At 43.8% G+C, this 15,483-nt stretch overlaps 1 protein-coding gene across 1 annotated transcript in view; it reads left to right on the plus strand.

Annotated features, from left to right (window-relative positions):
- ABCA12 (ATP-binding cassette, sub-family A (ABC1), member 12) overlaps window positions 1-15,483 on the plus strand; it is a 54,695-nt gene that overhangs the window by 22,785 nt on the left and 16,427 nt on the right. The window contains exons 21-31 of the mRNA XM_009329640.1: window positions 1,497-1,715; window positions 2,368-2,564; window positions 2,958-3,118; window positions 4,764-4,988; window positions 6,172-6,310; window positions 7,674-7,926; window positions 9,192-9,278; window positions 10,493-10,586; window positions 12,142-12,269; window positions 13,296-13,383; window positions 14,778-14,883. Of these exons, the coding sequence (XP_009327915.1) occupies window positions 1,497-1,715; window positions 2,368-2,564; window positions 2,958-3,118; window positions 4,764-4,988; window positions 6,172-6,310; window positions 7,674-7,926; window positions 9,192-9,278; window positions 10,493-10,586; window positions 12,142-12,269; window positions 13,296-13,383; window positions 14,778-14,883 (1,697 nt within the window). The remainder of the gene's footprint in view (window positions 1-1,496; window positions 1,716-2,367; window positions 2,565-2,957; window positions 3,119-4,763; window positions 4,989-6,171; window positions 6,311-7,673; window positions 7,927-9,191; window positions 9,279-10,492; window positions 10,587-12,141; window positions 12,270-13,295; window positions 13,384-14,777; window positions 14,884-15,483) is intronic.

The raw sequence follows: 15,483 nt of genomic DNA on the forward strand, positions 1-15,483 counted from the left end.
TGCCCAGGGAAGTGGTTGAGTCCCCATCCCTGGAAGTATTTAAAAGACGTGTAGATGAGGCGCTTAGGGACATGGTTTAGTGGGCATGGTGGTGTTGGGTTGACGGTTGGACTCGATGATCTTAGAGGTCTTTTCCAACCTTAGTGATTCTATGATTCTATGCTTTTTAATCTGGTAGGATGCCTGTAATACACAGCACAGCAGCTGTTCTAGCATTTTGTTCCATGACACTATGGTGCCTGGGGTTAGGTTGTTGTGAAAGCTTTGGGTAGCTCGCACACACACCAAAGCTGAAGTGATATTAGCAAGAAAGCTTAATAAGGGTATATTTCAGCTGTACAAACTCATGTGTTGGCTGGACTGGAATGGCAGTGGGTTAACACATCGGCCTTTCAGCCCTTCCAGCTTTGCCATTTATTTGAGTTATTAGATAACAGCACTAAAACAGACCTGTAGAACTTGATTTCTCCACTGATATATATGTGCATCACTTCTTTGAAAGCAACATTAAGCTGATAAATAGAAGCCTCAGAAGAGCCAAAACCAGTAAGACAAATCTGTGCTTCATCTCAGCTTATTATCAATTCATCTCATATCCTCTTTGCAAAGTGTAGGCAAAGGTGATATACAGAAAAGTATAACGCCTTCTTGAAACTCAGTGCAGGCTTCAAAACCTGAGTAAGGTCACAAGTTACTTCCTTCCTCTTTAATGATCGTTAAAAGTCCCAGGAGAGAGAGAATGTCTGGGAAGGTGAAGGGCAGTCTGAGACGCATCTTCTTCCTTTAGTCCCTGTAGGACAGCACTAAAAATTATCTATATTGTGCAAGTAGTTATTCTGAGCAGAGGTTGTTTGACTCAGGTCTGTTAGGTATTGGTAGGTAAGTAATTATTTGCTTGAACTAGATGAAAGTGCTGCCCACTGTGAGGTGTCTTGTCTGGAAGCCCTCCCCCATTTCTTGCTAATAATGCCAGTGAAATCAGGTTTCCATGCTCTGATGTGGTTAGTAAGATGAAGATGTGGTTTTCAGTCTCTGTTGTGGTTACCAATATGAGGCTGTCTGGATACTGCAGACAAACCTCAAAAGAATGAAGAGTAACTGCATTATATGAATTCCCAGTGATTAAATTGGAAGCCCAAGGGCGTTCATGAGTATTGATGTATGCGATATGCAATGGTCTGATTTAGGGAGGGGAAGGGTGAAGAAGATAAAAGTACATGTGAAAAGTAGCCAGAGGTCAGTGTGTGAGCTTGGTACTTGCCCTTACATTCCTGCAGAGGGGTATGAGGATGTCCTTTGATGTTAATTGGCCACCACTCTGCCAAAGAATGGTCAGACAGCAGAAGAAGCAGTGGTCAGTGGTCTCTGGCTGGAAGAAGTGTGACGGTGATGTAAGGAAACTTTGAAAGTGATGATAGGTATAGGACCATGTGAAAAAATTACCTGTGGCTTTCTCCTTTTTCTAACTTTCTTTTCTACTTATTTTTCCCTTTCAGATCTATTTTGACTGGGCTGTTCCCTACATCATCAGGTACTATCTTTGTGTATGGCAAAGACATCAGGACTGACCAGGAAGTTATCAGGAAAAACATGGGGGTGTGTATGCAGCACAACGTGCTCTTTAACTATCTCACCACGAAGGAACACCTGCTGCTCTACGGGTACATCAAAGTCCCTCACTGGAGTAAACAGGAGCTCTACCAAGAAGTGAAGAGGTATAAAAATAGCAGGGTTGGAGAAGGGAGAGAGGGATGTCAAATTTATTGTGTGGTAGTGCCATTGCCACTGCAAAGCTCAAAAGAATGGTTTTGAGGACTGTTGCAGACCCTGCGTAGAGTTCAAATAATGCCTTGGTCTCACTAGAGGAATATATCGAGTGTTGATATCCGTGGCTGTAAGAAAATAACATCTCTTCTCCGGGGGGTTTACAAACTTCTGTGGTAATTCTTTGGAGGTGAATTTATAGGCCTAAGGGTCTAGTCCTTGCTGCTTTACAGTTTTCCCCAGAAAGACATTTAATCAACCAGTCAGAAAGATACCGGCCTTATTGGTTCTGCGGAGAGGTAAAGCAGCCAGAACATCCCAAGGAGTTTAGATCTTGGAGTTCTCCATTGATGAGGTTGAGCCTTTAACCTTGACTTGTCAGATGGAAACTTTGAAAACATCCTAAAAAAATGTTTTACATTAAAATCCCAGTGACTGAGCTACAGGGTGAATCATCTCCCTGCACTGTGACCATTCAGTAGAGCAGTCCATACTTGAGCAGTTTTTCATTTGCAGTTATGGTTTTTGGGTATTTTCAGGTTCCCTGCTTTTAAAAGATGCCTGAAGGACCACCTTTGGGGTTGTTTTTTCTTTGTTTTCAAGGACTTTGAAGGAGACTGGACTGTACAGCCATCGTCACAAGCTAGCTGGCTCCCTGTCCGGGGGGATGAAGAGGAAGTTATCTATAGCTATTGCTCTCCTGGGTGGATCAAAGGTGGTGATACTAGATGAACCAACCACAGGGGTGGATCCATGCTCTCGGAGAAGTATTTGGGAAATTATCTCCAAGAATAAAAAAGGTACCGTGATGAGACAAGATGCTGCCCAGTGGTAAAGGTGATTCGTGTCACTCTTGAAAATATATTGGTGGCTTTGAACTGTGGGTTTTGGAGACCACAGAGAACAAATTGTGGGAGAGTGGGATTTTGCAGGCCCTCTGGGTGCATCCTGGTTGTTTTTCGTAAAGTCACAGTGTCATTTGAAAAGTAACTACCATAATACACAATTTACAATACAGTAACTTTCAGCTTCTCTCTAATACTGCCTTTCATCCAATTTCACTAATAATTCCAAAAAAGCGCAGTCGATTTTCACCTGATACTCTGTCCCCTCATTCAGCATAGCTTTCACCTGTCTCATGTAATCACGTGTGTTTATTCTGTGGTGGCTGACATCAGCTTTGTGTTTTCCAGGCAGAACCATCATTCTGTCAACACATCACTTGGATGAAGCAGAAGTTCTGAGTGACCGAATTGCCTTCCTAGAGCATGGAGGGCTCAAATGTTGTGGTTCACCATTCTACCTCAAGGAAACATTTGGTGATGGATACCACCTGACGCTCACAAAAAAGAAGGTTTGTGTCTGAGTTGGTCCTAAATTTTCAGCATCTTGGGTGGGAAACTGAGTCAGTTGTAGGACAGGAAGGAAGGAGGCACGTCATTGTGTCCCACAGAAATGAAGCATGCTGCAGAAAGTTCATCTCAGTCTTAGATGTCTGCAGTGGCGTGGTTGTTCCAGTATAATTTCACTTTCATGGAATAACTTCTTTATGCGTCCACTTTATGCCCAGGTGAAAGTGGGATGTGTTTTGAGTTGAAACCCTTGGGTTTGGCCACACAGGTTCAAGAATATGCTGGACTGTTTCTTTGGGCTGCCAGTAAGATCATTTTTTCATATGCCCCAACCACTAAGATACCTGGGTTACAGTGCACTTTACTCTCTGGCTCAATCTGCCTGTCCCATGCTGGAATTCACATGCTTTTTTTATAAATAAACTTCCTTCAGAAAGACAGCCTATGTGGAAAGTTCCCCAAAACACAGGAGTCTTAGCTTCAGCCCCTCTACACAAAGCCTTGCAGCATTAATAGACAAGGCAGAGGTCTGAACTTGAGCCTCCTGTATCCCAGGTGCATGATGCAGTCCTTTTTATCCTCCCTTCCCCGCTGGGCCTTAGCTCCCTTTCATGTCCCATGAGCACGGTCACTGCAGCAGGCACTGCTGGGGCAGAGGTAGAGGTTCTCCTGTTTGCGAGCCTGCACGGAGCTGAGCTAGAGCTCTCAGCAGCTTCGTCTCTGAGGGGAGCCATCAAGGCTTGTTCAGGGATGCAGGCACTTAACGGCTATATCGGCAGGAGCTGAGTGACGGATCCAAGGACTGTAGGGGTACTAAAGAACTACTGAGGTTCTGGATGTGAGCACACTGCTTCTTGGTGAGAGATACGGACAGAACATGTGGCCCCCGCTTCCCTTGAAGCAGAGGGAGACTCTCCAGCGGGGCCACCGGCCCAGCCTCTGTGGCCCTTGGAAGGGAGGAATGTCAGTGCTCTGCTTTGTTGAAAAAGAACAGGGTCTCCTTGAGGGTTAAAGGCAAGGCTGGGTGCAAAGTGTGAATTCTGGAGTTCAGAGAAATAAAGCAGATGGGAAGAGTCCATCAATAGTATCTGGCCTGAGGCAAAATGTTCTGCTTGCAAGGAGGGGGGAACTCTGCTCTTGATAGCATTTATGACAGTGCTGTTGGTAGCCCCAGCACATAGAATAACGTGCAGATACCGTAAGAGATCAGCCCCTCTTCCAAATTGCTGGCAGTATAGATAGAGAAAATGAAAAAAGACCCATGTGCAAGCCCTGTTTTTCAGGGGCAAAGAATGTATTTGTGCTGGCAGCTGAGTTCATGTGTCAGCTCTCTTGTGGTTAGGTTTTTTCTCTGTTGTACTACAAACCCTCTAGCTAGTGCAAAGTGGTCGATTCAGCCCACTCCCAATATCCCTGTAGACAGAAGGAGCCCAACAAGGTCTTGGATGGACCAAGATGGGCACACCCCCTTCCTTTTCAAGGGCCAGAAACCCACTTTCGTCTCCTTTTGATATTTAAACTGAAGTGTTGCATCCCCGGACTGAGATCACCTACTGATTATTCTATGGGACAGGATTTGGGCTAAATCCTGTGGTAGGAAGTTTGACCTCGCAGTCCTCGGTGACCAGTCTTTTCCTTCTTTTTCAGAACATGATAGAGGAGTGTGACACCACAGCAGTGACCTCCTTGATCCAGTCCCACCTCCCGGAGGCTTATCTCAAGGAGGATATTGGTGGAGAGCTCGTGTACGTGCTTCCCCCCTTCAAGTCCACAGTCTCAGGGGCCTACCAGGCGCTTCTCAGAGCCCTCGATACCAGCTTGAGTGATCTCCACCTTGGTTGCTATGGGATTTCAAACACAACCGTGGAAGAGGTATGAGCTCAGGATCCTCTCAATTTAATGAAATGTTATGGAGATTAACTTCACAGCACTGTGTAGCTCTGCTTTCTGGGCTAGATGGTGGCATGTTTTCGATGTGAGAGTTGCAGGCAGGGGAAGTTTGTTTTGGTTGTTTGCTGTGTTACACTTACAAACATGTGAGTGTGTAGATGTATTCATAAATCTATACATATACTGATGTACAATATACCACTGTCTCACCTTGCTAACAGCTTTTTGGCATTTTACCCAGAAAATGAGATGCTGGAGTTGTTAAACTAAGGAGAGAGGGCAATGATGTGTTACTCTTCGAACTATTCTCCTGGTCTCCACGAATCTGGGTTTGTCTACAGATGCAGTCAGTAGGGAGCGAGTTAGCAAACCATCTAAGTGACAAACTTCAGCATGGATGCTGTATTGTACAAATGAGTCACCTGGTGCATCTCAGAGTGACACAGGCACCTTTCTGCCCATGGGAAATCTCTGGTCAAATAAAGACAAAGATTTAGTTGCATCAGAAACAAAAAGTAACTTTAAATGATGAGCAGTGATGTTCCTTGTCTTGCAGGAGGGAGGGAGGGAGATTGCTACCCTTCTGCTCAGAAATTCTTACTTGCTTTTAAGGTGTTTTCCTAAGGGAGCAAGAATGAGTTATACAGCATGTACCATGTGCAGCTTGGGTGCCACAACTGTGCACACTCCCAGCATGGAGGCAGCCAGGATTGTCAGAGGCTAGAGGGGAAAATATGCCAGGGAAACAGCCCTCCTTGTTTCTTCACTGGTGCCATGCAGGGAGAGCCATCTGTGCACTGCTCATTGTGTGGGTGTGGAGGGAGTAGAGTTATGTAGGGCCTGAGCTGAAACGCAGTTTCATTTACACCTAGTCAGTAGTCACGTAGCAGGTGGTATTAGGACAAGGTAAGTCCAGGGGGCAGCTGCAAAGATGTAAGTTTCCACTGCTGCAGCAGGAGGGAGACAGGAGGTGACAAAGAGCTGGACAACAACAATTTTATACTGAAAAAAGTGAATTTCTCTCGCAGAGCACAAAGGGAACAGAAAGAGGATTGTAATTTGCTGCACCAACTACAGCTACAAAGTAGGAGAGTGGATTCTGATTATTGTTTTGGTAAATGGAGTCATTTGGACCAATTTTCCTTCATATTTTCTTGCTCCATAGGTATTTCTCAATCTGACAAAAGAGCTAGTGAAGGACCAGCAAGAAGATGCTGAACTGCCCCAACAGCTGCCTGGAGCTAGTGGTCAAATTGGCAGTGACGAAATGTCTGTGAGCACGGATACCTTCACAGAAAGAGACGGTACTAAATTACCTCCAGGTTTTATTCCAGATTTGCTGCAGATGCAAACAGTGACAGATGGACTGATTTGAGCTCCCTGTCTTCTTCCTTTGTTGAAATCCACATTTCACCCAACCAGGAACCACAAAACCCATAAATCACTAGAAGTACAGCACTCAACAGTTGTTTAGATCCACTGGTTTGGAATAGTCTGAATCACAGAATAAATTACAGAGGGGTTTTGTTTGCATCCGCCTTCCTTTAAATTGATCCAGGTTTCAATCTAATCAAATACAGTGTGTGAGTGAAAGAGCAAATGCATACCTCTGAAAGTAATCGCTGTAATTGATGTAGAGGATTATTTCTACATAACTAGTAGAATTGGAGAGAAACTTTGTGGAAACCCCTTAGCCTGTTGCAAAAGCAGCACAGCTCTGAGCTGGGTCCTTCTTGCTGCTTTTTGCAGTGTCCCAGCCATTGCAGTATGGTAAAACAGCCCAAAGGGCCGAACAGTGGGATAAATTCACATTCAGAAGAGAATCGAGCTGTACCAGTATCTCCAAGGGTTTGAGAGCTGCAAAAAGTGGCACGGTCCAAAAATGAGCAAATACTTGGTTGAAATGCTTTCTCAGAGTAGAAACATTTTTTGTCCTTATAACTGTGTATACCATTTATAGTTAGGGAGGCATCCAAGGGACAACGCAGAGGTATTTTCGTACGTGTTTCTCAAAGCTGACCTACACTGTAAATGTTACTGTAAACAATAACTCACATGCGTAGAGAATTGTTTTGTGTCACCCCTAATGAGAGCACTGGAAAGGATTTGCTTCATGTTGTATTATATAGGTTAATATTCCATAAAGAGGAATAGGTTGCACAGGATTTGGCTCTGCTTCTAGTGTACCACAACCCTGTCCATGCAAAAGATCAACTGGTTTATGTGCCTTGTTTTCTTATTTCAGGATTAATTCTCTTATTGATTTGTCTGAGGACCTGCTTTCTAAATTATGAAAATTTTCAGTTTGCAAATATAAAAGAATAATGTGTTTTCCCTGTAAGTTGCAGCTGGGTAGGTAGGATGTAGGTAACTTGTTGCATCTGGAAGCCCGTGTTCCTCTTGCAAGATCTCAAAATGAATTCACTACACGTACGCATTTGAAATTAAACAAAAAAAAAGGTGTTGCATAAGCTTATGACTCAAGAGCCAAAATCAGAGTCCTATCCCAAGCCTGACCCTTGCGTATGTTCCAAATTAGTAGTTTTGATTTGCCATCTGTAAAGGAGTGCAGGAAGCTCAATATACTCCCAGGGTACTATAACCATCAATTCCCTGCATTTCACAAATACTGATCCATGACAAAATGCGTTCTTCTTTTGTACACAGATCAGCTCCTGATTAGATCAAAAAGCCTGCAGGGTTTGCCGTTGCTGCTTAAGAAGACATCAGCTTTGTTCATTAAGAGACTCCACCATACCCGGCGGGATGTCAGAGGCTTCATTGCTCAGGTCATCCTCCCGGTCCTCTTTGTGATGGCTGCCATGGGACTTGGGACGCTGAGAACTAAGGAGACCGAATATCCTGAACTGATTCTTTCCCCCTCTCTGTATGGCACATCTGACCAGGCAGACTTCTTTGGGTGAGTGGTGTTCTTTGTGACCCTTAAACCATTTGTTTATAGTCAGTTTTACCATCAGGATTATTTCTAAGCAGACCCAGTGGAAAAGTGTTATGCAGATAATATGTAGCTATGTTATCTGTATAGTTGTTACGCAGATAACATGTAGAAATCCTGTTCCTAAGAAGGGGTCTCTAGGGGAGATGACTTGACTCAGACCACCAATCAGAAAGCTTTAGAAAAACAACCTCTCAGTTGGAATTAACTGTGAAATGTGAGGAATATTCTTTGTGTTTGCCATTGGAGTCCTCTGGCCCTGTGACAGCCATACTGCCCCAAGGGGATTTTCTTAATATATATACTCTTCCCCCGATGTGAAGTGGGGGTCCCCACATCAGTTGTCTCCAATGTTACAACACTGGGATCAAATTCTGTCCATCTTGTGAACTGTATGCATCGCCCTCCTCTCAGTGCAGGGCACGCTCTCCTGCCCAGGCCCCACTAGTCCAAGGCACACAGTCATTTGAAGGGCATGCACTTTTTCAGTTTGATTAAGAAGTCACCACTGAATTATTTAATTGTGCTTAAAAATCCTATTACCAAAATTATTATAATTTGTATCATTCTTATGTCATGATGTGAACTGCTGTCTTTCTCCAGTGGTTCTCAGCTTTAAGTCAGAAATATAAACTTTAGCTCTAAAGCAAGCATGTCTGCTCTTAGGTGTTCTTTCCCAGGACCGCTCGTGCCTTTCCACTTCAGTACTGCTACGTGGGGGGAATGAGCCAGAACTACGTCTGAGTCCTCTGTTCCTAATGTTCTCTGCTTCTCCTGATGGATCATTGCTAGAAAGCTGGGTCAGAAGCAAGAAGCATCTTCTTGAATGACCAAAACCAAGTGGACTTTACAATTGAGAGAGCTGATTGCAACAAGACTGGGAGTAGTGCCTGAAAATTGCAGTAGATGCTTTTTCCCTGGAAACAGTCTTAATTGTCCAAAAGTTCATCAGTAACTTGCTTAGATCTAGAGGCAGCAAATCACCGGAGTAGGTGTGCGGCTCTAAGCAATAAGCAGTCCTTTTAAGCCTGTGTGACTGCCCTTGTGTACTGCATGTACTTAAGTGGTTTGCAGGGCTAGCACCACAAATAACCATTTATTTAGCATCTTAAATAAATCCTCTTTCATTCAGACACAGTTTTCCTCTGCTCAGTGGTAGTGGGAGTATCTTGAACATTCTTCTTTTTTCTTTTTTCTTTTTTTCTGTTTTTTTCTTTGTTAAATCTTAGAAATTTTAATGAAACCACAGATGCTTTAGTCGCTTCGATGCTTGCTTTCCCTGGAACGGATAACACATGCATGAATGAAAGCAATTCGTAAGTAGTTCTTGATTTTTCTTCCATTTAAATTCCAAATCTGCAAGAGAATTGACATAACACTATGAGCTATTAGGCCTTAATAACCGTCTTTGATCATCTGCAGAATTTTCATACATTGGTGCCACGTGCAGGGGGGAAAAAAAAATCTCCTGCCTCTCTTCAGGTTGACTTGCAGACTCTTTCAGCTCATTAGGAGATGTCTAACTGGCCTTTTGCAGGCAGGTGCAAGCTTGTGCTGCTCACAGACTTGAGCTGACGGGATGTAAGTCAGTTCTGAGCGGGGAGCTGTGTAGTCATGATTGGTGTGAAGCAGACCTCAGCCCTACCGAGGGCCTACGTGGCTCCCGTGCGGCTTGGAGTGAAGGCTTGCATCTGCCAGCACAGAACTGTACATATTCTTGAAGACAGGAAACTATACTGTGCTTTAAGGCTGAGACTGGGACTTCCACACAGTCCCAGGACCTTGACACTGGTGTTCTTTGTTTGCCTCAAGAAGTATTCACCACCACAAGTGAACTCCTTTGTTATTATGAGTAGTAAGGGAGCAGCTTTGGTAGTGGCAGGATGCCAGGATGAGAGCAAGCTATTCTTGTATCTGGGAAGTAGTCCTTGCCTCCCCCATAATCCCAATTATAACACTGAGCCTACCCAGAAAGTTCTCAGCATAGCTTTTGTTATCTGTGTCTTAAAGCTGTGCCATGAGGGCTGGTTTGTTTCGGGCTCTGCAGATAAATTTTCAAGGAATTGGTAGTAAAATCCTGGGCAGACTTGCATGCTCATGCGTGCCACATATCTGCAGGCAAATATTTATATTGAGTATTTACAGTGACTGCCTAGTCAATACAGTCCATCGCAGGACTCCCCAGTTATTGCAATGATAATAGCCCTTATTTCTGCACTGTAAGATGATTTTGGCCTTTGCGTGCTAACTCCTTACACTGTCTACTGTGGGAATGAAGTGATGTCTGGATTCCTTCTAATCAGCTGAACAAATCCAGGCACAGAGAGCAGTAGTGAGGGCTCTCTGCTGAGAGGCACTGAAGGCAGCGGGAGGATGGGTATTCCCTGAAACACCCAGAGCTGACAAGAAGGTCTGCTTTTCTGCTGAAGCTGCTCACTGCCATCCTTGCTGTCATTAAACATGACAGCAATTAGCATCGTTTGCACACCTGAGCATAGAGAACCTCAGAGGAAAATGTGTTCATTTTCAGGCAGTGTTTAAAGGAGGACATGCTCGGCCAGTGGATTTTCAGTGGAAACCAGAGAACTAAGTATTCTGCCTGCAACTGCACAGATGGCATCCAGGTAATTTGAATAAACCCAAAAGAGAGGGAGTTTGGGGGGATATTTGGGGAGCCTTGTAGGTTGGGAGTTGTTTTGTGGGCAGGCATGATACTAAGGGGAACTCAGTGTTCAGATTCCTCCTGTCTCTTTTTGGCCTTGTTGATTTTGTACACTGGATAACCACTGTCTGCACCAGTTTGGGGACAGGAAAGGAAACAGCGTCCTCAGAAGATACGCATGCTAATATATCTGCCTTCCTCCCCGTGGTGGGAAAAGGTTTAACGGTGTTTTTCAATGTTGTATGATTGTCCCATTTAGCAGAGGTGAACATGTATTCAAGAGGAAAATTGCATTTTATACAAGCACTGTCATTATGTGAAAGCACAGCTATTATTGCTGTTTGCTCTTCAGAATTTAACTTTATGCAAAGTCTAGATCCATCTGCTTTTACTCTGCTTTGTATTATAAACGAAGTGATGATTAATAACATCAGTTATTTGCATTACGGTGACACATACAGAATCAGATATGGGCACTGCTGGGCTTAGTGTCTTTATATGTACATGGGGAAAAGGCAGATTCTGCCCCAATGATGTTACAGTTTTATAGTCCAGTTTGAAGTTGAGCTTTCTTCCCTCCAGTGCCGTTCACCTGACTTCAGCTTTTTTCCAGTAGGAAATCAGACTCATGGTGCAGTGTGATGCCATTTGTAAGATAAAGCAAGTGCTTAGTTGAATGTTCCTAGTCATTCCTTAAAACGCAGCAATATTATGGAGTTTTCTGGGTATACACTTAATTTCACATCATTAAAAGTATTGGCATCATTTCTCCGGTAAGTCAGGATAATGTTCAAAGCTGATTCTCACCTCTAGCAGGCACAGGCAGGTGTTCCTCAGCATGAAGGAAGCTATTTTGTGTATTCTGATGCAAAGTTATGAACAGATACACGATGGGGGAGGCCAGGGTTTTTGTTATGGATGAGCTGAAAGAAGCAGCCAGCATGCTGTCTGGTAGGACGCTTCAACCTTATGAAACAGTGGATAAGACTTTGACCCTCAGCATGTTAAATTATATATTCAGGAGTAATCCAAGGTTTCTCTGAAGCTCTGGAAAATATTCCCAATGACTGACAGTAAAGCAAAAATGTGGAGTGTAGCTGCTGTGAAATGCAAGATGAGAGTTTGAGGCCACCATGGAGTTTTCTGCTCCATGAGTTGTTTTGCCCTCTGCCGTTGTCTGTGCAGTCACTCTGATGCTCTGCTAAGTAGGATCAGCCTTAATTCAACAAAAATCTTCCTATGTAGCATGAAGCACATTTCAAGGTCTCACTGATGTCAGTAGAACTGAAGTGTAGATTTAAGCTATGGTTGTTTTTAAGCACCTCGCTAAATATGTTCAGGACAGCATGCAGGGATGTATGCCATGTCTTTGCACCTGATTTGCGAATCATCAGCTTCTGTAGGAGTCAGTCCCAGGACCAGAATGTTGCCATTGCCTGCTTTCAATCTTGTCCTGATATGTTAGTTTTTAGTTAAAACACAGACACTAACATTTTTGTTCATTTGCCTCTGATCAGACATGTCCACAGACGAACTACACTCCCCCTCACAGAAGGACCTTCTCCACGCGGACACTTTATAACCTTACAGGGCACAACGTGGAGACCTACATTCTAGCAACTACCAAAGACTTCCTGCAAAAACGGTACGGCATAAATCTCCAGTCCTTCTCCTCTGAATTGTACTGGGAGCAGCCTCTTACACATATCATATCCACTGGGCTTGAAGCGGTGGCAGGGCAGTAGGGGTTTAGAAGGGCCTCTCTGCTGATGGTCTTTGTGAATCTGGTGAAAGGAGGTAAAACGTCCTGCAATCACGGAGTTAAAGGTAAAGGTTCGTGCAAGTGCTCTGCTTGATCGTAGCAGAGATAGCCTAGGGATAATGTGTCAATCATCTGATAGGCTGATGGCTGGATCCGCAGACAAGCCTTTGTCTGACTCAGAAATGCTTAAAAAGAGGAAAATCTGACACAGCCTGTCATGAAGTAAACCCTGGGGAGAGACTTTCCTCCAAGTTTGATTCTCTGAAGAGTCTCAGCGTGTGCTTCACTTAAACAAGTGCATCCATTCCAGTGAAATTAGAGGCTGAACGTTTTCTTGCACCATGGGGCTGTTAGAGCTATTAGTGTGTCTGGACTCTGCAACACAGCCGCGCAGCATGTCTTGGGGCAAAAATAGCCTGCCATTAAGGTTGTCAAGGAATATGTTCATCTGCCATTGATTTTAAACTGAGCTGCTCATCTTCTGGGTAAGAAGCAGTCATCTTATTCCAATGTGGTAGACAAGGAGTTAAAGGTAAAGGTTCGTGCAAGTGCTCTGCTTGATCATAGCAGAGATAGCCTAGGGATAATGTGTCAATCATCTGACAGGCTGATGGCTGGATCCACAGACAAGCCTTTGTCTGACTCAGAAAAGAGTTCATGCAACTCCAAAATGTTTCTCAGATGGAGGCTTTCAGCACAGTGTCGTGACAGTGCTGCCAAGATTCTGTTTCCCTTTTTTCCCCAAATAAGGGCTCCTGCAGCAGTTTTGGCTTGGCCACACACTACATACTGGGGTAAGTTCTTTTAAGTCAAGCTAGAATTAACTGCGGCACACTAACATGCATCAACCAAAGGTATTAAAGCTTTTGAACGAGGGTAGCAGTGCATTTCCCTCTGGTTTTCACTCAGGTATGGTGGCTGGAGCTTCGGGCTGCCTTTGACAACAGATCTCCGGTTCGATATCAGGCCAGTGCCTCCCAACAGAACATTGACTAAGGTAAAGAACCTTCATCTGCTTGTCCTAGCATGGGAAGTGTGGGACCCAGGAGAAGTGATATCGAGTTCAGGGATATTTCAGAAAATAAAGTGAAACCCTCTGAAATCTGCATCTCAGCATGGGCAAGGTGACTTGCAGTTCACTTCCTTTCCTCTCCCCATTCTTCTTTATTGGTCTGACCTCTCGTGCTAGCAGGAGACAATTTTTCTGCTGTCATAATTTTATTATACAGAGGTAAAAAGATCAGTTAGTAGCACCTTTATCTCATGAGAGAACATATGTACCTTAACTAGGGCTGTCTGGCACATTCTGAGATACCCGTTTCTCTGTTTCTGCTCAGTGAAAATGTTGTAATGCATCAGCGTTAAAAGCACCAAGGCTGAAATCTGAGGTAGGAGGGAAATGCAAGAGAGTTGACAAGATCCTGTGATCTCATTGGAAAACCTAGCTACCAGAAGACTGTTCCTGCAAGAGCAGTGCTGTTTTCAGAGGAGGCTCCAATAAAAGGGAGTTTATTGTTTTGCTAACACTCAGAGCTCATGTAATGAGTTTACAGATGTTTTCATCCCTCCAATCTTACAGCTTCATCTTAGACCTGAAAGCATTGCTATTTGCTTATCACATGTCAGATTTAATACCTGGAAACCTTGATAGTGTTGGAAGCAGAGCAGACTCCAGTCCTTGCTCTGCTAGGGCAAGGAGAGTGAAATCACTAGCACGCAGGACTTGGGGATATGCAAAGGTGGATGCTGTGGGCTGTGTTTAAGCTTCTAAGCTTAATAGTCTAAGCTCTCTTGTCCTTTGGTAGGTAGCTTACACCTCCAACCTGGGTGCTGTGGGTTGTGCCTAAAGTAGGTGATGGTAAATCCCCTCAAAGTGCATGTCCTGTGATCTTATTGTTCTCAGGGTTTATCATGGTATAGGTAAGAAAAGTTGTCGTGGGGAGGGAAGGGCTGTTGCTGAATGAGAAGGTGACAACTGGCTATTTTCTGCCCTAAAGCAACCTTTTTCCCCCTGGCTTTCAAGGGGTGTTAGACATTTGACTGCTTAGCCTTCTTTGGGAAGTCTCCGCTGCTGGTGTTCATCAGCTCTGAGCAACTTATTACAGAGAAGAAAACAAGTGTCTGGATGGTTTATGTCACATGTCCAGCTAGTGCTTCTTTCTTCTCTCCCAGAAGGCAAATGAAGCTGATGGGACTGCTTGTGCTGAAAGTGGAATGTGCTTTTATACTCATTCAGTACTTGATGTGGTTTAATCATTGGACTTTAACTTGTAGAGCTTATGACTTTAGATAACAACCATGGAATGATTCATTTGTGCAAGCAGACCAAACCAAAATGTTATCAGTAACAATTTCTCTCCCAAATTGTTTCAATTCCTCAATTGTGTGCAGGTGTGGTATAATCCCGAAGGTTATCACAGCCTTCCAGCCTATCTCAACAGCTTGAACAACTTCATTCTTCGAGCTAACTTGCCAAAAAATGAGACTTCCAGATATGGTAAGCGTCCTTTTACATGAGCAGATAATTTCTCCCCTTTGAGGGGAATATCCTGGTTCTGTTGGAACCGATGACAACACTTACCTTGACTTCAATAAGGCCATTTCTTTATTCCCAATTATGCAGTTCCTTTAATAACAGAATTGAAAAACATGAATAAATCACATATTTCATTTGTCTTTATCAAAGACTCAGAGGAGCTGGACAGGGAAGATCCCAGCTCCTCCGTAACACTTCCTTCATCCAAAAAATGGCAATGGTTGCTATTTGATTTATTGCCTCTCATCATGGTACTGAAATAACTGTCTCTTGACAGGTGCCCGTTAGTTATGCATAGAAAGGCTACTTTAATTCATCTCTGGGGGTGGTGTAGATTAGTAAATTTTAATATGTCACCCTTCTGCTGAGAGCAACTCAGGATGTGTGGGTATGTTTGTGTTTGAGAGAGAGTGAGATTAAGTGAGAAACATAATTTTCAGCTATATTTTTCCTCTGACACACAACATACATACACAGATTCCAAGGAGTGTTAGTAACCCATCTGGTGTTATCAGTTCTCATAGCTTCTCCTTGATAATGTAATGCAGCAACCCAAATTCC

Source organism: Pygoscelis adeliae, unplaced genomic scaffold (assembly GCF_000699105.1).
Source record: "Pygoscelis adeliae isolate BGI_AS28 unplaced genomic scaffold, ASM69910v1 Scaffold7, whole genome shotgun sequence".
NCBI lineage: Eukaryota > Metazoa > Chordata > Aves > Sphenisciformes > Spheniscidae > Pygoscelis > Pygoscelis adeliae.